The 19,786-nt window shown below is 55.0% G+C and overlaps 2 protein-coding genes across 32 annotated transcripts in view; one reads left to right on the plus strand and one right to left on the minus strand.

Moving 5' to 3' along the window:
* Positions 1 to 9,346, plus strand: part of MAP4 (microtubule associated protein 4) — a 228,385-nt gene extending 219,039 nt beyond the window's left edge. For 22 of the 28 annotated variants that reach the window (XM_039477523.2, XM_010337027.3, XM_074403929.1 and 19 more), the window contains 4 exons: positions 2,010 to 2,091; positions 4,583 to 4,695; positions 6,741 to 6,930; positions 7,055 to 7,244. In XM_039477523.2, the coding sequence (XP_039333457.1) occupies positions 2,010 to 2,091; positions 4,583 to 4,695; positions 6,741 to 6,930; positions 7,055 to 7,062 (393 nt within the window). In that variant the 3' untranslated portion in view covers positions 7,063 to 7,244. Of the gene's footprint in view, positions 1 to 2,009; positions 2,092 to 4,582; positions 4,696 to 6,740; positions 6,931 to 7,054 lie in introns of all 28 variants that reach the window. The other 6 variants (XM_039477527.2, XM_039477532.2, XM_039477537.2 and 3 more) reach the window with 2 other exon arrangements.
* A 596-nt stretch (positions 9,347 to 9,942) lies between these two features.
* DHX30 (DExH-box helicase 30) overlaps positions 9,943 to 19,786 on the minus strand; it is a 62,842-nt gene continuing 52,998 nt past the window's right edge. For all 4 annotated transcript variants that reach the window (XM_039477555.2, XM_039477556.2, XM_074403943.1 and 1 more), the window contains 16 exons: positions 18,317 to 18,618; positions 17,775 to 17,895; positions 16,921 to 17,070; positions 14,310 to 14,462; positions 13,161 to 13,997; positions 12,810 to 12,885; positions 12,622 to 12,726; positions 12,198 to 12,373; positions 11,776 to 11,982; positions 11,600 to 11,681; positions 11,328 to 11,521; positions 11,066 to 11,225; positions 10,787 to 10,944; positions 10,582 to 10,685; positions 10,367 to 10,506; positions 9,943 to 10,269 (listed from right to left, as the gene is read on the minus strand). In XM_039477555.2, coding sequence (XP_039333489.1) covers positions 10,016 to 10,269; positions 10,367 to 10,506; positions 10,582 to 10,685; positions 10,787 to 10,944; positions 11,066 to 11,225; positions 11,328 to 11,521; positions 11,600 to 11,681; positions 11,776 to 11,982; positions 12,198 to 12,373; positions 12,622 to 12,726; positions 12,810 to 12,885; positions 13,161 to 13,997; positions 14,310 to 14,462; positions 16,921 to 17,070; positions 17,775 to 17,895; positions 18,317 to 18,618 — 3,219 coding nt within the window. In that variant the 3' untranslated portion in view covers positions 9,943 to 10,015. The remainder of the gene's footprint in view (positions 10,270 to 10,366; positions 10,507 to 10,581; positions 10,686 to 10,786; positions 10,945 to 11,065; positions 11,226 to 11,327; positions 11,522 to 11,599; positions 11,682 to 11,775; positions 11,983 to 12,197; positions 12,374 to 12,621; positions 12,727 to 12,809; positions 12,886 to 13,160; positions 13,998 to 14,309; positions 14,463 to 16,920; positions 17,071 to 17,774; positions 17,896 to 18,316; positions 18,619 to 19,786) is intronic.

Genomic DNA, 19,786 nt, shown 5'->3' on the forward strand with positions numbered 1-19,786 from the left:
CCAAAAGAAATGTGTGGCTCTCCATCTTGGTAAGGGCCCAGGCCTTGGAGAGTGACTCTGTTAACTTCTTGCAGGTGCTGTTGTGGTTACAGTGCAAGATGAGCTTGTCACCACTGCATCAAGACCCATGTTGGGTTGCTTTAAGCAACTACCAGATCTTTGGCTGTAAAGTGCCCTTCCTTATGCCACTCTCATGAGGGATAAGGATAGGGAGATGTTTGGATGAGGACTTCATGGTCCCTCTTCTTGAATTGGCCATTTCTTCCCCTAACAAATAACAAGATATCTTGTTGTAAACCCAGATAAAGCACTTACAGTGGTGTGACCAGCAGCTCTGCAGCTGCAGGGCTCCATTTGCCATCAGCTCATACTTAGAAGGGGTATCTGTGCTGTATCCTAAACTTCCATTTTGGAGATACCTGTAAATATCTGTGTAATGAGGAGAAAAGAAAAAAAATTATGTCTAGGGAAAATTGCAGACTTTTTGAAAAGATGAGACAAGGTAGAGGCTGTGTGTTTTCACAGTAGTAACTACTCTTTATGTGATTATCAGACACCTGAAGCAATCACAGTATAATCCCTCGTGGTGTCCCTTCAAGAGATGATGTGAGGAAGGGATAGATCGAAGCAAGAGCTATGCAAGGCTTAATGGAAGGGACCCTTTGAACTGGGCATTGGAGGATGGGGGAGAAAACATCATAGGCTTGCTGGGTTAGGCATGAGCCGAGTTTTAGAGGCAAGAGTGAGAATGGCTCTGGCAAGCTAGTAATTATGGGTAGTTATTCTGTGCCAGGCCTTGGTCTGTGGGTACAAATACAAAAATACAGGTGGCATTATATCTGTCCTATGGGAACATGGTGAAGACCATATTTCCTGACACCAGAGAAAGGAAGACAGGGCTCGGGAAGGTTGTTCACCCTTTAACAGATTGTGGTGGAACCCACCAGAATGGTGCAACACTCTGTGGAGTTGACGTGTTGGAATCCATGCTCTCCTGTAGTACCTACCAAAGGACAGCAGGGCCACTCACAGGAATGCTGGAATCCCCATCCAGCAACCCAGATGGCACGCGTGGCTATAGACTTAAAGATGCACCATCTTTAAATGCAAATATTTGTATTTTTAGTAGACATAGGGTTTCACTGTGTTGGCCAGGCTGGCCTCGAATTCCTGGCCACAAGTGATATTCCTGCCTCGGCCTTCCGAAATGCTGGGATTGCAGGCATGATCCATTACACCTGGCTTGGAAAATTGTTATAACATGGATTAAACAGGAATAGTAAACAGACAGAAACGCGCGCGTGCACGCACGCACACACACACACGATACGTTATTCCAGGATTGCAGGCGTGATCCACTGAACCTGGCTGGAAAAATTGTTATAACATGGATTAAGCAGGAATACTAGACACACACACACACACACACACACGCACGATACGTAAGTTGATGGGTAGGGTTTTGAGATGGGAGCCTTGGTGTTGGTGTTGGACAGGGTCTGCACGAAAAGGCCTGTGGAGCGTGGAAACGGTGAAGGCTGGGTATGGTGGCTCACACCTGCAATCCTAGCACTCTGGGAGGCTGAGGCGGGTGGATCACCTGAAGTCAGAAGTTCAAGACCAGCCTGGCCAACATGGTGAAATCCTGTCTGTACTAAAAATACAAAAAATTAGCCAGGTGTGATGGCGCATGCCTGTAATCCCAGCTACTTGGGAGGCTGAAGCAGGAGAATTGCTTGAACCCCGGAGACAGAGGTTGCAGTGAGCCAAGCTCATACCACTGTACTCCAGCCTGGGCGACAGAGCAAGACTTTGTCTAAAAAGAGCAGGGCCAGGGTGGGTTGAGGGCTGTTTTAAGTACTTAGACGGGTGACCCTGTCTTTGAACAGACTGAGATAGCAGCTTATAGAGGGAGAGAGAAACCCTGAAGATGGAGATTTAAAAGGTAGCATGGAATTGGCTCTGAAAATAAACCCTCTCTCTGAAGAAGTCTTTTGTGTCCTCCTCAGGTTCAGATTCAGAACAAGAAAGTGGACATCTCTAAGGTCTCCTCCAAGTGTGGGTCTAAGGCTAACATCAAGCACAAGCCTGGTGAGTGGCGCCCCCCCCCCTTGCCCACTGGGACTCCTGGGGTATGTAGTCCTGCCATGGGCCAGCTGGGTAGCCCACTGGCTGGCAAGGGTTTCGTCCTTGTGCCTTTAGCATCCCATGAAGACTCGTCAACACACACCTACCCAGGACACAGCAGTGGGAACAACACAGTCCTCATTCTGTCAGGGAGCGGGAGTTCAGGTGCTAACCTCTCAGTGGACGAGGAGCAATTGTTACTACTGCCATCTGCACAAGCATTCTCTTGAGTACCTACCGTGTGAGTGGTACGATTGAGCTAGGCCTGGGAGAGAGGTGCACTCTGGGCTGAGAACCTGGGTTGGCTCTGAACAAGCGTTATAGGAATTAATGCTGAAGGAGCTCTGTAGAGAACAGTGGTCAGGTCCCACTGGTCAGATTCAGGAGCAAAGGGTACTCCCAAGCAGTGAAGCATCAGCCTCTAGCCCTGGCAGGAGAATGGGAGGCATTCAACAAAGTTTTCTTGGCCTACAGACGTGGATCTGTCGGCGACCTTCGTGGTCGCCAGATGTCGGGGACCGTTTTGGGGGTCTCACACGGGAATGTTCCCTACATGGATCTTGCACTTGCACTAATGCAGCCTCCTTCTAGCAACATGGCTGACCCAGCGCGCCTGTGGAAGTCTCTCTGCAGAGCCTGGAGTCTTGCCATGGGTAGTACCCTGGCAGCCTCATGTGTCCTAGTTCCTGGGTCTACAGCAGATTCGTGGGTAGGGAAGGACTGCTGCAGCAGCAGGCATACTGGCCAGCAGACCTGGTGTCCCAGAAGACTAGCCACCACAGGCTGATTAAAGTCAGAACTCCCTTCCCTCAGGCTGGGCACAGCAGCTCACACCAGTAATCCCAGCACTTTGGGAAGCCAAGGCAGGCAGATCACTTGAGGTCAGGAATTCAAGACCGGCATGGCCAACATGGTGAAACCCCATCTCTACTAAAAATACACAAATTAGCGAGGTGTGGTGGTGCATGCCTGTAATCCCAGCTACTTGGGAGGCTAAGGCAGGAGAATTGCTTGAACCAGGGAGGTGGAAACTGCAGTGAGCCAAGATTGTGGCACTGCACTGCAGCCTGAGCAACAGAGTGAGACTCTGTCTGGAAAAAAAAACAAAAAACTCTCTTCTCCTCTCAGCAAAAGAGTGTGATCCAGTTTGGAATGTGTTCTATTTAGAAAGATCAAAACAGTTTGGTCCTTAACCATTTTTTCCCCTTGTATCTGAGAAATCTCCTCCTATGAGATACTTCCTTCTCTGGTGACACTGAGTCACTTAGGGTCTAGTTTCTGCCAGGGCTGGGTCTCCAGTGCGGTACACCGGAGACCTCAGCCAGGAGTCCAGGGGTAGAGGTCTGCCCTGTGAGCTGAGAGGAGACAGAAGAACAGGAGAAGATGCCCAAGGGGAGCCTCGCTGCTGGGCTCAGGAAGGGCTGGGTCCTCAGGGAGGGCAACGTGTCCCGCACCCGTCTCCTTGGTCTCATGGCCACACTCTGGCCAGTGGGCTCTGAACCATGGGCTTGAGTTCAGGCCACCTTCCCTCCCCATCCCAGCCCGAGGGCACTAGGTCCGGGCCTGCCTTGGTCCATGTTTTTCCTTTCTCAGCAGGGCCACTCTCTCCTTTTCACCATTCCTTCTTTTCTTTTTTTTTTTTTTTTTTTTTTTTTTTGAGATGGATTTTCGCTCTTGTTACCCAGGCTGGAGTGCGATGGCACAATCTCAGCTCACCGCAACCTCCGCCTCCTGGGTTCAGGCGATTCTCCTGCCTCAGCCTCCTGAGTAGCTGGGATTACAGGCACGCGCCACCATGCCCAGCTATTTTTTTTTGTATTTTTAGTAGAGACGGGGTTTCACCATGTTGACCAGGATGGTCTCGATCTCTTGACCTCGTGATCTACCCGCCTCAGCCTCCCAAAGTGCTGGGATTACAGGCTTGAGCCACTGTGCCCGGCCCCTTCTTTTCTTTACAGTGTGATACAGTTAGGGAGCTCAGACAAATCTCTGTCAATCACAAGATTGGTGGTAACTCTGGGCAAGTCGCTTCTCTTTTGCAGCATCAGTTTTACCAGCTGTGAAGCAAGGAGCGTGGCTGTGATGACAGGGCATTCATGAGAATTCAGTGAGGCTGTACCTGAGAAGCACTGCATGGCCCAGTTAGCAGGAGGGAGTTACCACACCGAGCAGAGAAGCAGAGGCTTCAGCCTGGAGGATGTGGCATGGGGTAGTGGTAGAGCTGGCGTTCCTTCTCTTGGAGGTATTCCCACTGGCTGGACGGAGAGATTGTCTCAGCCTCACTTTGATAAGAAAAGCCCTCTTTAGACAAGCATGTTCACTGTTCCTCTTCGTTTGCCACCCAGAAGCAGATCACATTTTTCTCATTTCTAGATTGGGCATATTACCAGTCCTGGTTTTGCCTGCAGGGATGTTCCTCTGCCACTCTAGGTGACCAGTTCCTTTGTGGTTCCAGGTGGAGGAGATGTCAAGATTGAAAGTCAGAAATTGAACTTCAAGGAGAAGGCCCAGGCCAAGGTGGGATCCCTCGATAATGTGGGCCACCTACCTGCCGGAGGTGCCGTGAAGGTAGCGAGTGGGTCACTGGGGAAATACAGCTGGGGAGGGGTGGGGACTGTGCAGCTAGGGTCAGGGTCCTCCCAGGTAGGCACCTGTCACCGCCACTCAGTCTCTTCAGGAGTCATGTCTTCACCTACACCACTGTTTTCACATCGTGCATCATCAATCCTGACTGAGGTAGGAGAAGTGAAGAGGCCCCAGCCCAGCCTCCTCTCACCTGTCAGCTGGAGGCAGAACCTTGCTCCTGAGAGCCATGGCCTTCCTAATTTAGCCCTTTTAATCCAGCCATTTTAGAAGGCCACAGGCTGGGACACAGACCACCACCAGGCGAACAGAGGTTCTGCACCACACAGTTCTCCCCGCCTGCCTTGAGCAAGAGGGGAATGTTGGTTCCACCCCATGTCAGGCTCCACCCCTGGAGCAGGACAGCACATTCTCAGCTGCCAGCCACAGCAGGCTGCCTCTGCAGGGCCCGCCTGTGCAGGCCTCTGGGACCGAGCTCAAGTGGCAGAGCTTCCCATCCGTGGGACTGGCTGGGCCTCTTCTCCCTTCCCTCTTTCCTCTCTTTCCTCCCTTCCTCCTTCCACAGTACTGTGAGACCTTTTGTGTGCCAAGATGCTGTCTGTCCTTTGTTCCATGTCATCAGCGGGTAGGGGGCCCATGAGGGGCATCTTGCAGGCCCCGAGCATGAGGATGGCTGCAGCTACTGGGGTTCGGGTATGCAGCAGAGAGGGGCCGAGAGCAGCTGCTCTGGGCCTTCCCTTCCTCCATCTCTGCTCCCCAGTGCCAGCCACTGCCTAGGCCAGGCGTCCCCAAACTGCGGCCCCCTGAGGCCATTTATCCGGCCCCCCGCCGCACTTCAGGAAGGGGCATCTCTTTCGTTGGTGGTCAGTGAGAGGAGCACAGTATGTGGCAGCCCTCCAACGGTCTGAGGGGCAGTGAACTGGCCCCGTGTGTAAAAAGTTTGGGGACGCCTGGCCTAGGCTGTCCCTGGTCCCATCCTCTCCTGATGCTCTGACTCACGCCTTGATCAGCTTCTAGGAACATTTGGAGGGTCCTTGCTGCCGCAGGCTCTCAACTCATGCCCCCTACACCTTGTGAGGATGCCAGTCTCACGCCCATCTCAGTGGGGCATTAACTTGGCTTTAGATTCTTGTTCAAGGCCACACAGCAAGCAAGATGTGAACCAGGATTCACATCTGGGGATATTTCTGACCCCAAGTCTTGTGCTCTTTTCCTTATTCATATTATCTCCCTTTCCTTATGAGTTCTGGAATTATTTTTTAATCAAGGCCTACTTTTCTCACTTTGCTGATTAGAAACCACTTCTCCCTTGTCACTTCTTGGGCATTTGGTGACACAGGCTTTCCAGCTCCACAGTGGCCTCTCAGAGCTATTCTCCCTTCTCTGCCTTCCTCACACTGAGTGCTCCATATCCCCCAAATGTCCTGTGGAGCCCTCTGGGCCCCCACAGTCTCCCTCAGTTACACCTCCCTGGACACCTTCTTTCTGCCTCCCTTGGTCCCTTGGTCTCTTGGTCCCAGAATGGTGCCTGGCACAGACGAGGCCTCAGCGCTTGCATTCCTGACCAGACAGATGGGCAGGCAGGGCTGCCCGGGAGCTTCTGAGGACCCCACTCTGTGTGCAGGGGTGGCCTGGGTGCAGAGAGGGTCCAGGAGGGTGGGCTGCACCCCTTGTGGGGCTGCCCTTCAAGCTTGTTGCTCACTGTAACCATGGCTACTTATGTGGTACCAGCCCGAGGCCTGGCACCTCTGCCCTCAGAGAAGCTTCATTAGAGCCTTGTGTGCCACAGGGAGGCTCTGAGAGTGTGTTGCTAGCCCAGCTGCTCCTGACCCTCAGGAGTCAGTCCCCTTGGTGGGGTGGGGTGGGGTGGGGCTGGGCACCTGCCTGGGATTCTCCACAGTGACTGTATCTTGAGCCAGTGGGTGCCTGGGTAGCGCGGGTGGGGGCTGTGTGTCAAACCCACCACCATCACCCCATCCCACTCCCCCCCCAACTGACCCTGCACTGTCTCCCCCACTGTTTCATTGTAGACTGAGGGCGGTGGCAGCGAGGCTCCTCTGTGTCCGGGCCCCCCTGCTGGGGAGGAGCCGGCCATCTCTGAGGCAGCACCTGAAGCTGGCGCCCCCACTTCAGCCAGTGGCCTCAGTGGCCACCCCACCCTGTCAGGGGGTGTTGACCAAAGGGAGGCCCAGACCTTGGACAGCCAGATCCAGGAGACAAGTAAGTGGCTGGGCTCGGCCTAAGGGCCAGCCAGGGGCCCTGCCACTGGCCGCAAATTGAAACTCCTTTGTTTTTTGACTAGAGTATGGCCTAAATTTTAACGATGGAACCTTTTATTTTCCAGGCATCTAATGATGACATTCTGGTCTCGTCTTCCGTCTCCCCTGTTCCCCTCTTGTCTCCCTCGTTCCCCTCTCCCTTCCCTCCTCCCATGTCACTGCAGATTGAGACCTACAGGCTGACGTTCCGGGCAAACGCCAGGGCCCGCACCGACCATGGGGCCGACATTGTCTCCCGCCCCCCACACTTCCCTGGTGGCCCCAACTCAGGCTCTCGGGTCTTTGGCCCCCTTTCCCGGGCTGTCCACTAGATCAGTGAGCGCTTAGGCGCCAGGCAGCCCGCTAGGCTCGCCTTCCCTCCTGCTTTGCGCCCTGGGGCAGCAGCAGCCCCGCCCACACCTCTCGCTCCTGGCTGGGCCCAGCTCCCTGCTTTGGTCTTGTCCCATCACTGCGCCACTGCTCCGTGGAGAGGTTGGGAGGGGATTGGAGTGGCTGAGGCTAAGTTGGAATCTAAAAGGGGAGAACCAGATTCTGCCCTCATCTTTGTTTGGTTCTTTTGGTCCAAACCCAAAAGAAACATGCCCTCCCTCCCTGGAGGGAAGAGTGGAGGCGGATTCCAAGTGGTGACAGGACGCTGACCCTGGGGCTTAAGCCACTGCCTCTCCTTTTGGCCTCACAAAGGCATCCCCCTCCCCTGCAGGTGGTATCAGGCCCTTCTTGCTGCCCTGCCCCAAGTTAGGGGCCAGTGCTGTCCCCATGCTTAACATACCCACCTAGCTGCTGTCACATTTCGTCTTTTTTTTTTTTTTTCCTAATAACCTAAAAACTGGCAAAATAGTTCTGCAGGTTGAAGCCATGTCTACGTGAAAGTCCTCAGTAAGTGTTAGAGGGACAGGGCGAGGAGATCCTTATGCTGCCCCCACCGGAGGATGTGGGCAGTTAGGGCCCTGGAGGTGGCGTGGCAGGAAGAGGAGTGCAGAGGCTGTGGCTGGTGACCGGGTCAGGCACACGAGGGGCTCGTAGAGCGGTGACTGGTTGGTCGTTTTGCCATTTTGTGTGTATGCTGCTTTTCTTTTCTAACCAAGAGGCTGGTTTTGGCATCTCTGTCCCATTCCCTGGATCTGGTCGTGGTCAGCCCTAGGACAGCCAGGGCTAGAACAGAAAAGGGCCCAGGAGATGGAAATCCTTCGGGCCGGCACCCGCAACCTAGGACACGCAAGCCCTCATGTCCAGGGGAGCCTCATGCAGATAGTGGGAAATCAGGTCTGGAAATGTAAAAAGGCATGAGACTAAGGCCATCTGCTTCCCTTAATGCCCTGACTGGAGAGGGGAGGGAGGAGAGGCCAGGCCCAGCTAGGCCTTGGGATGGCTGCAGTGAGGAGAAATCCCGGGAACTATATTGACACAAAGATTCTTATTGCACTTGTATTTTTTTGTATCAAAGTTTGCATGGTTTCTAATAAAGGATTAAAACATAAGTTTGTAGTGAAATGGCCTGGGAGATTCCAAGGGCTTCTCTGGAGGGGCATTGGCTGCAATGCAGATTGCCCCCTGAGGATGCCCCAGACTTGGCCTCCGCAGGCCCCTTCCTGACCTCTGCCCTTCTCTGGTTCTGGGGTCCCTTGGAGCTGGAGAAGGTAGGGGTGTTGACTTAGGCTTCGATGTGATCTCCATGTGCAGGGCCTGACAGGTCCTCCCCGTTTCCGAGGCAGCAGTGCCCTGGGGAGGTTTGACACCACGTCCCCAGCTCCCCAGGCACACACCAGGAGACTGCAGGGTCTCATGGAGGAAGTGCTGCCTGAGCCCAGGGAACCGGCTTTCCTCCTCAGAGACCATGTGCAGAGCGCTTTCGCTGTGCCTGAACATGAGGGAACCAGTGTTTTCTCAGGAGGAGGAAGGGCCTGCTGTGCTGAAACTGGAAAGGAAGCAGTAAGGGTCGGGTGGTCAGGAGACACCACAGAGGTGACAGCACAGGCCCAGAGTACCTGCTGCCTCTGCTGCATATGTCCTGGGGTCATGAGGATGCTGAGGTTGATGACAGGCTCCAAGTCCTTTCACTCCTTTGACCAAGGGTTAGAGGGAAGGAGGTGGCCCAAGTGGAGTGTTCTCTAGGTGGGCTGCAGGACTGGTCACGAGTTCTGAGAGGTCATCTGGTCATAGCTCCCTCAAGGATCCCGCACGCCAGAGCACCTGAGAAGGCCGGGAGCAGAGGCCCTGTGTGATGTGTACTCCACGGCTGTTTGGGGTGGGATGTTTCTGTACTTCCCAATTTGCTTATGGCTCAGCCATTACCTGTGTCGGTCTGTGATTCTGTGTAACAGTTTTAAGAGTAAATAAAGCTGCCTGATGTCCCACCACACAGGCTCCACGCTTCTGTTTGTCTTGGTTTGCGTCTACCTCCCTGATCCTCCTGCCTCAGCGCACCCCCTTGCACCAAGGGACTGGAATGCAGTGTGCACGTGATCTCCATGACCTTGGCATTCAGCCCCTCAGTTGTGAACTTGTGGATATGGCCACGGAAAGAACCACTGTGCCATACAGCCGGAGAGCTAAGGAAGGGCCACCTGCAGAACTCTCCCCCCGTCTGCCAGGTAAAGAGCTACTCGACACTTACTTTCCAAAACTACAAGGACAGTGTCAGTTCTGACAGGCTCCCTGTGGTGGGTACCCAGAGCAGCAGCTGTGCCGGAGGACCGAGTTGGGTAACAGCACAGCTGCTTCGTGCTCTTGGCGAAGCAGGGAGGTTCTAACCCCCCCACCCTTTTTTTTTCCTTACACATTGCTACAAAGACGTGTCCAATCTAACCCCCTTCTTAAGACTTCGGGCCACAGCCAGCTCCTGTCCACAGCAATAAACATCATCTCTCCTCTCTACCTTCCTCCTTCCTGTTTGGGGAACCGTGGCCCAGTTTACAGAGGCCCTGAGGGAGGACCCACTAGTGGACAGCAGGGCTCACAAGGGATAAATAGAACTTTATTTTAAATAAACATTTGCACTCTGTACACAGCCCCAGCAGAAGGAGGGCTCAGTCATCAGCTGTCTTGCGCACGTCAAAGCTGCCACAGGGTCCTCGCAGCAGCTCTGCCAGTAGCGCAAGCAGCTGCCCATGCTCCTCCTGCACGCTGGGGGGAAGTGCAGCCAGCTCGCTGCGCAGGCTCCGCTCCACCATGCGGCCCAGCGCCCGCCGCAGCTCCCTCAGCAGCCGCACCGTGCGTGAGTCGCCCTCCAGCCGCAGCAGGTCACTATCGCTCAGTGAGATGGTGGCCCGGCGCCCATCATCTTAGGGAACAGAAAAGACGGTGGGGAGCTGTGATGAGGCCAGGCCCCAGAGGAGCAGCTGCAGCGCGGGGCGGGCAGGAGGCCCGCAGGCACTCACCACGGATGTGCACATCCCCGTCGGTCAGGAGCAGCACAGCTAGCGGGTGCACCTGAGAGGAGTCCCGGACGAAGACGCTGCCATTGGACTTGACCGCCATGAAATACGTCAGCCATCGGCTCCGTAACCGTGTGGCCTCCCTAGGGAACACAGGGCTGGTGAGGCCACTTTTTTGGACCATCCCAGCTGCCCCACCCAGGCCTGTATGCCCCTACCTGTTAATGGTCGACTTGTGTAGCAGGATGTTGCCTGATTTGGTCCTGTATGTGACACTGTTGGGCTTGAACTTCCCCTGCCGGGTGACCTTGCCCTGCCTCACCTGCAGGGATGGAGGAAAAGATAGGTGGGGCTGAGCAAGGAGCTGCAGACAGGGAAGGAGGCTGGAACCTGGTGAACTCCACTCCCTCCCAGAGGCAGCACCTGGATGAGGTTGGGGTACAGGCCGGCCATCAGCACACCCTTCACCAGCTCCTCCTCCTCACTGTACTCATTGCACTGCGCAGAGGCCAGGGTGCAGTCCGAGGGCTTCCCCACCAGGAAAGCCTCATAAATGTTCTCCGAGAACTGCTTGATGAGTCCTAGGGAGACAGAATGTGCAGTGAACCTAGAGCTCCTAGCCACAGGCTAGGGGTGACAGGAGCTCAGTGTGGGTGGGAGGGGTGGGAGGGGGTCAGGAGAGCAGGTGTGGGACCGGCTGACCATGGATGAAGCGCAGGCTGGGTGCATAGAGCAGGTTTTCCTCCAGGTAATTCTCCCGGGAGCTGCGATCCTGCCAACGCAGTACCTCCTCCCAGCCAGCAACAGCCCGAACAAAGGCCAGGTGGTCACTGCCGCTGTCGTGGCTCAACAATGCTTTCACCTGGGAGGGGAGAAGAGGATAGCCCGGTCATGGGCAGGGGCTAGACAACGCCCCCTCAAGACACCAGTGGGTGGAGGGTTCCAGGAAGGGGCCGGGACTGACCTTGTCCACCTCTGCCCGGTTCTGCAGGCTGCTGCTGAAGGGGTCCCGGGTGAGGCAGGAAACCACCACCAGCAGCGGGTGCAGGCAGCGGAAGATGGCAGCCAACACTATGGCCTTGGCCAGCCGGGGGTCGGTGGAGATGTGGGCTAGGCGCTGCCCCAGAGTGGTCAGGTACTCCCGCTGGTCCAGCACCCCTGCAACGGCTCAGCTGTCAGTGCCACCCTCAAGGGCCACTCCCCAGCCCAGCTCGGCCCAGCCCAGCCCCCACACACCAATTTCCTGGAGCAGGATCACAGCCTCGTCCACTGCTTTGATGTTTGGACTGTCCACAGCCTTGGACAGGAACTCCACTGCCTACAACCAACAGAGCCAGAGCCCGCCATGAGCCCGCCTCCCACCTGCCATGAGCCTGCCCCCTCCCCCCCAGCCAGCCCCCGCCCCACCACACCGTCTTCTCGGGCATGTGGATTTTCGCTTGCAGCACCAGGTTTTCAAGAGGCGTGCGCAGGATCTCTGGCACTTGGAAAGGAACCATTTTCTCCAGCCGACTTCTCGGGAACAAGTGGTAGGCAAAGCCTGATTGGCAGCGGCCCGCCCGGCCCCGGCGCTGGATCACATTGGCTCTTGACACCCACACTGTCTCCAGGCAGGACACCTAGGGGAGGGGGCAGGTAAGTAGCACACAGATGCCACTTCCTCAGCGCTTCCTCCCTCCCTGAATAACCCTCACCACTCCCCCATGACAGGGACACCGAGACCCCACAAGCATGGCCTTCTTGAGACACAAAAAGCAGGTTTAAGGTAGAGCTGGGCTGGGGACCACCTCAAAACTTAGATTCCCTCCCCTTGGGCCCAGGAGGTAGGTGCCACCTTGGTCTTCAGGTCATAGCGTTCCTCCTTGTGCAGCCCGCTGTCTACCACGTGCACGATGTCATTGATCGTGATGGAAGTCTCAGCAATATTGGTGGCCAAGACAATCTTGCGCACCCCCACTGGAGGCTGCTGGAATATGGCCTTCTGATCCATCATGGGGATGTTGGAGTGCACTGGTGGGCAAGACACACACTGGTTATGGGCACTGCTTCCACCATTCCACCAGAACTTCCCCCGGGCATGCGGGCAGGGCAAGGATTCTGACCCCGTTTGATGAATCAGGCACAGATAAACACTGCCCAGTGAAAAATGCCACAGCGTGGTCAGAAACCAGGGCCCCTGGAGTCCCAGTTGGGTCAGTCCCCAGACAAAGGCCAGGCCGGTTTCTGAAGGTTCCTGGTCCCTCCACCCAGGCTCTCACCTGGCAGGATGAGGTACTTGCTCTCGTGCATGCCCAGGGCCTCCTGGAGGCGCTGCTGCACTCCTTTGATCTCCTGCCACCCAGGCAGGAAGCACAGGATCCCACCTGTAAAGGAGCCCTGGGGCATGAGTGGGCTGCTACTGCAAGTGGAGCTGGGGCGGGCACAGGGCAGATGAGAAGGCACCCACCTGGTTCCCCACGGGCATCAATGTGCAGAACCAGATCAGTCACGAGGTCCAAATCAAGGGCGCATTCATCCTCAGACTGGGGTGGGGGAAGAGAGGCCACAGTCACAGCCCCGGGGTAAGGGGTCGTGCCAAGGACACAGCCACCTGACTCAGTGAGACGGAGCCGCTTGACATCAACTCCAGTCCTGACATGCGTGCCACGCAGGCAGGGTTAGTCCCCAGTTTTCTATCAAGGAAACCGAGGATTGGGGAGGGTAACTTGCCCCAGGCCACCAAGCCCCAGGGCCGGGGAGGAGGGGCATCCATGGAGGAAAGGCCAGGAGCCCTGGGTGGGATAGGGATGTCCCTCACCTCGTGGTGCCGGTGCCGGTGCAGGTGCTGGTGCTTGCCCAGCTTGGCCAGGATGTCCTCCAGGTAGTGCTCCTTGACTGGGTACATGAAGCCAGGCACCTTGATGACGGGGCAGCCACCAAAGTATCGGGAGAAGCGCTCATTGTCCCCTGTGGCACTCATAAGCACCAGCCGCAGGGCCGGGTTGAGCCGCTGCAGGCCCTTGAGCAGGATCAGCAGGAAGTCTGTGTTCACGTCCCGCTCGTGCACCTCGTCCACGATGACGTGGCTCACGCCCTCCAGGCTGGGATTGCTCTGCAGCTTGCGCAGCAGGATACCCACAGTGCAGAAGAGCAGGGCCCCGCCTCGGGCCGGGGGCTTACTTTCCAATCGCACCTGGAAGCCCACGTTCCGGCGCAGGGAGGGGCCCAGTTCGTGGCTAACCCGCTGCGCCACAGACACAGCAGAGATGCGTCGAGGTTGGGTGATAATCACGTTGCAGCGGGCACCGCGGCCCTCGGTCACATAGCGCTCCAGCAACAGCTGCGGGATGCGTGTGGTCTTCCCACAGCCCGTGTCCCCAGAGATGACCACCACCGGGTGCTGCTCAATGGCATTGAGGATGGTGTCCCGATGTGGGTCCACAGGGAGTTGGGGGGCCTCCTGCCAGACCGGCCCTCGCCGCCGCCACAGTTCTAGCAGGCTTTGGCTGAGACGCACCTCCTCGGCTTCCAACAGGGGCACATAGGGCTTGCCTGTGATAGGGTCACTCAGAGGCCCTGAGTCCTTGCCCAAGGGCAAGATGTCATCACTCTGCAACCGGAGTTCTGGGGCGATCCATGAACTATCCACGGGGTACTAGGGGACAGGGAGGCAAGCAAAACAATGAAAAGAAGTTCCTCACTGTGACACACAACCAGCCACTCCTCAGGATTCACCTGGGTCAGATGTTATGGCCCAACCCACTGGGCAGAGGATTAATTTAGTCCATGACTGCCCTGGGATCCGTGTGGTCAGAACTGGGCTGCTCAGGCCGGGGGGCTCCCAGGCCCCATCCTCAGTGAGGAGAATGGGGAGGTACTACTGCCTGTCACAGGTGGAGGCCTTCTATCTGGAGAAATGGAGGTAGACTACAGGGGGAAGGGTGGGGAGGGATACGGGGCCTCTTACATGGTTCAGGAAGGTCTCTATCTTGCGGAGGATGGGCTCGGGCACCTGGATGGTGCATGGTCGGCGCTGGGTCTCACCCAGCTCACGCAAGGAGGCCAGGTTATACATGGCGTGCGTAAGCGGCTCGTTGTTCCTGTCCACCAGGCCCAGGCTCTGCAGGGCAACATGCAAGGCTCAGTCTATGCTCTGGGGCTCCCTAAAAACCAGCCCTGACAAGCTCGGGAGCTCTAAGGCAGAAGTTGTACCAAGCAATCTCTAAGAGATTTTGGTTTTCGGCTGACATGATGGAAGGAGAAATTATAAACTGGGAAAATGTAAACTTAGCAAAGCAAACATTTTAAAAAATGAACTAAAGTTAATTCAGGCTGGGCGTGGTGGCTCACGCCTGCAATCCCAGGACTTTGGGAGGCCAAGGCAGGTGAATCACCTGAGGTCAGGGGTTCAAGTACAGCCTGGCCAACATGGCAAAACCCCATCTCTACTAAAAATACAAAAATTAACTGGGCATGTTGGCAGGCGCCTGTATTCCCAGCTACTAGGGAGGCTGAGGCACAAGAATCGCTTGAACCTGAGAGGCCGAAGTATGCAGTGAGCCAAGATCATGACAGTGTACTCCGGCCTGGGCAACAGAGCAAGACTCCGTCTCAAAAAATGGTAATTAAATAAAGTTAATTCAAGAAAAGCTAAACCTGATGTGTCAAAGAACAGCCCTACGTCTGGAGGTGGCCCTGAGGAGAAACCTCTTGCTGTGTGGCTGGAGCTCCCTCGACGGCACAAAAGGTCACTGTCACCCCACGAATTACCAACATGCACTCTCAGACCAGCCAGGCCAGGTCCTCAGTGATTCCAGAACACACCACAGACTCCCTCTTCCTATGCCAATTCACCAAGCCTCCCTCCCGCCATCCTTCCACCCCACCTCCCAGTCTCTACATGGCACCTGATCCATCTCTGACCCCATCATATACAGATGTACATAGAATTCCCTGTAAACATCGATTATAATGCAACTTGATAAAATGAGCCGCTGGAAGGAAAATACTGTGTCTTACCTAAAGCCGCCTAACCAGAGATAAAACATGGCATTCTAATACCTCAGGCACGTGGGTAAGACCAGTCTTGTGTTCCTGTCACCTCTAATGTCTGGAATCTGCTCACCCTCCAGAGCCCAGATCGAACACTCCCTCCTTAAAGAAGTCTTCCCTCAATAGGGGCCAAGCACCTGCCTCTGGGCATGCTGGCACCATCAGCTGTAAGGACCTCAAAGACAAGGAACCAGGCTCCGTAACACAGAAGGTGCCAATACAAGCTCCTTGCTGCAGGAACAGGCTTTTGCCCTATCCCCAGACTTCAAGGATTTTATCCACCAGCCTCACTGACACATGGCCTCCCAGCCACTGCAAAGCTTGCTCCTTCACAGACAGGCCCCTACCATGCTAAGGCGTGTCTGCTCATCAGCGCGTATGCGTCAGGCCAAAGCTCAGACTGCCTCCAGTTCTACCAGTCAGTCCTTGTTCTGCACTCCTGTCACAGGGAGTACATCCCTCCCCCTGTATCTCACCACTTGCCTGTCCCCTCTTCCTCACCTTTCTCCAGGTTCTTGTTACCTCTCACCATCAGCTGTAACTAAAATGTGGTTCCCAGAGCCAAATGCACCAGTGAAATGGTACACCTGACCATCCAGAGTAAAGCAGGCCTATTTCCATCTTGTTCTGCGAACTTAACCTCCACCAACGTGGGTTGAGATTAGTAACTCCTCAGGCAGTAAGACACAATCCCAACCCCCTCCCATTACTGTGCCATCAGCTAACTCCACAGCCCCTTTCAAGAGAACTGCCATGGCTGGGAGTGATGACTCACACCTGCAATCCCAACACTTTGGGAAGCCAAGGCAGAAAGATCGATTGAGTCCAAGATTTTAAAACCAGCCTTGGCAACACAGTGAGACTCTTGTCTCTACAAAAAAATGTTGAAAAAAATTAGGTGGGTATGGTGGCGCATGCCTATAGTCCCAGCTACTCAGGAGTCTGAGGTGAAAGGATCACTTAAGCCCAGGAGGTCAAGGCTGCAGGGAGCTGTGATCGTGCCACTACACTCCAGCTTGGGTCACAGAGACCCTGTCTCAAAAAAAGAGAGGACTGCCAGCTGTCTGCCACACTGCCTCCACCTTGATGTTGACTGCTTCCTTGATCTTCACTGCAGTCACAAGTCCTTCTGCTCATCAGCACGTATGCGTCAGGCCAAAGCTCAGACTGCCTCCAGTTCTACCAGTCAGTCCTTGTTCTGTGCTCAAATTATTCATTTTGGCCACAAAGCCCAGGTTATCAGGATCATATTGGACACCAGGTCTGCATCCCAAAACAGGCTCAGCTCCTTCCAACTTTATACTATTCACAACAATGAGCGAGTTGCCTCCCAACAGTGTGAAAAAGGCTGGGCCACAGGCAAAGCATCTCCACAGGGGCTCTGGGAAAACTGTGGAAACAGCCACAGAGACTACAAATGAGGCCCGCACACCAGCTGTCTTTGTGCTGGGCAAAAGGCCTGCTGTGATGGTTTCGTTTCTTCAAGACATCCTCGTGCATCACACCCAGGACCTTCCTGGACTCACCTTCAGTTTTTTGCAGGCCAAGGCTGCCGCCTTATTCTCAGCCTCTGCTTTGCGGCGCCCTTTGGCAACAAAGGTCATGGGGCAGGGCCAGAGCAGGGTAAGTGTAGACAGCTTGGTCTTGGTCCCCACAGTATGGAACTGCATGAGGTTCTACATGGAAGGCAAGAGAGGTGGTTAAAGAAAGGTAGGAAATGAGAAGAGACTTGAGGCCTTCTCAGAATGCCAAGGAGCCCAGACATGGAAGAAGTACTGCCTCAGCAGGTGCCAGGCATGAGCCACGCTGGAAGTGCTGCTGCACAGCCAGAAGCAGGCCCATGGGCTCAGACAGCCTACTCCTGGGCTTGCTTCTGCTATAGCTCAACTTCCACTGCAGAAGACAGTGCTCGGGCATTGCCACTACCTACTCTCCTAGCCCACCATCCCCTCGGCACCTTCGTGGCAGTTGTGCGTTGAAGCTGTCAGCATGAGCTAAAAACCAGGCACATACTGCAGGAGCAAAAAGGCCTGCACCTGGACAGAAGCTTTGCTTACCCAAAGCCTCTTCGCCTGGTAGCAAGAGAAAAATTCATACCTCACCATAGACCCAGACCTCTAACCCCTCCCACTGACAACCCACCATCCAGAACAGGTGTGGGTCGTCTGCTCCTGCAGCCCCCACCCTCTCCCTGTACTGCTAGGACTTGGCCTCTGCTCTGTCACACCTGCAACTTTTCCTTCTGAGCCGGAGCTCCTCCAGCTGGCCTAGGTGTGGGCTGGAGGAAGAGGCCCCTCAGCCTTCTGTAAGCCTGCCTTTGGGGAACACTGGACGTGACCAAGTAAGCACCCCACACACACTTCTGGGAGACCTAACTCACCTTAGCTGTGGAGGATGACGTTGCAATCTGAATCACCTTGGCCAGAAGGTTCTTGGGAAGTGGAAACTGGGTCAGAGCCCTAATGGCACTGTCATCATCTGTCATCTCAAAGGAACTCCCCCTGGATGGAACAAAAGTTTAGCTGAAAGTTCTCTCTCTTCGTGGACCCATTTCCTCAAGGCTCTGAGATGCAGGAGTGAGGACGCTGCACTGCAGCAGGGAGCCAGGAGGCATGAACTGGATGGGAAACTGGACATCACTGCTCCTCCCACAGTTAACACCGCATGGAGAGTGCTCCCGCCATGCCCCCACACAGATAAGACAGCAGAGGGCAGAGGCTCCGCGCTGCTGTTCTGCTTTGCACAGCCACACAGTAGAAGACCATAGCTGGCTTCTACGCAGACATATGCTGAGTGACGGGACACACAGGATGAAATGTGAGGCAGGGCACTCCCATCTCAGAGAAGACTAGCAAGAACATTCATGCATCCCCGTGTCAAGGCACAGCCAGTCTCTACTGCATCCCCAGCCCCCTTCTGTACCTTGAGTCCCTGAGTGGGGTGTGGGAATCCTGCTGGGTCATGGACAAGAAGTCGGTAACATCTATGGTCCCTTCTTCTAGCTCTTCCTCCTCATCCTCCTCTTCATCCCGAACCAAAGAGCGGGAGAGGCCCCCAGGTCCACCTGGCCGAATGCTCTCCGGATTCAGCTGCCGCCAGGAAGTAGGGGGCATGGTGGGTTCCGGACGCCACCAGCTGTCAGCAGGGGAGCCGAAGCGATCAGCTAGCACTCGGTATTTGGCTGCGTCAAACAACTCATTCCGGGGACCCAGCAGACCCCAGCCCTGGAGGGGAAAAGGGACGCTGTAAAGATTCATACCATCTTTACCCAGTCGGCATGGCCCGTGTCCATCTACACTGTGAAGTCCCTTGTGTTGTGGAGCCAGTTTTTCATCTGTTAATCCACTTCAGCCCCTAGTCCAGAAGTGGGCATGGAACACTGAAAGATGCCTAGCTTTGAGATACATAATCCCACATGGCAATGGGTGAGCAGAAGATACTTTTTTTTTCCTTTTGACACAGGGTCTCATGCTGTCACCCAGGCTGGAGTGTAGTGGCACAATCACGGCTCACTACAACCTCTGCCTCCTAGGTTCAGGTGATGCTTCCACTTCAGCCTCCCAAGTACAGGCATGAACCACCACGTCCAGCTAATTTTTGTAGAGACAGGGCCTCGCCATGTTGCCCAGGCTGGTCTTGAACTCCTGGCCTCAAGTGATCCACCCGCCTCAGCCTCCCAAAGTGCTTGGGAGGCATAAGCCACCACACCCAGCCCAAGATACATTCACACAGTGATCTAGGAAGCTTCAGTAAATACAGCAATTAAAACCTACATAGCCAGCTGGGTGAAGTGGCTAACACCTGTACTCACAGCACTTTGGGAGACTGAGGTGGCCAGATCACCTAAGGTCAGGAGTTCAAGACCAGCCTGACCAATGTGGTGAAACCCCGTCTCTATTTAAAAAAAAAAAAAATACACACACACACACACACACAAACATATATATATACACATATAAATTAGCTGGGCATGGTGGCAGGTGCCTGTAATCCCAGCTACTCAGGAAGCTGAGGCAGGAGAATCGCTTGAACCAGGAACACAGTGGTTGCCGTGAGCCAAGATGGTACTAATGCACTCCAGCCTGGGGAACAGAGAGACTCCACCAAACAAACAAACAAAAAACCTATGTAGCCTACACCAGAGAACAGATGTAAGTTCTGATATAAGAATCCTGTTAGGAATACATTCTAGCCGGGCGCGGTGGCTCAAGCCTGTAACCCCAGCACTTTGGGAGGCCAAGGCGGGTGGATCATGAGGTTAAGAGATCGAGACCATCCTGGTCAACATGGTAAAACCCCGTCTCTACTAAAAATACAAAAAATTAGCTGGGCATGGTGGCACGTGCCTGTAATCCCAGCTACTCAGGAGGCTGAGGCAGGAGAATTGCTTGA

Source organism: Saimiri boliviensis, chromosome 8 (genome assembly GCF_048565385.1).
Source record: "Saimiri boliviensis isolate mSaiBol1 chromosome 8, mSaiBol1.pri, whole genome shotgun sequence".
Classification (NCBI taxonomy): Eukaryota; Metazoa; Chordata; class Mammalia; order Primates; family Cebidae; genus Saimiri; species Saimiri boliviensis.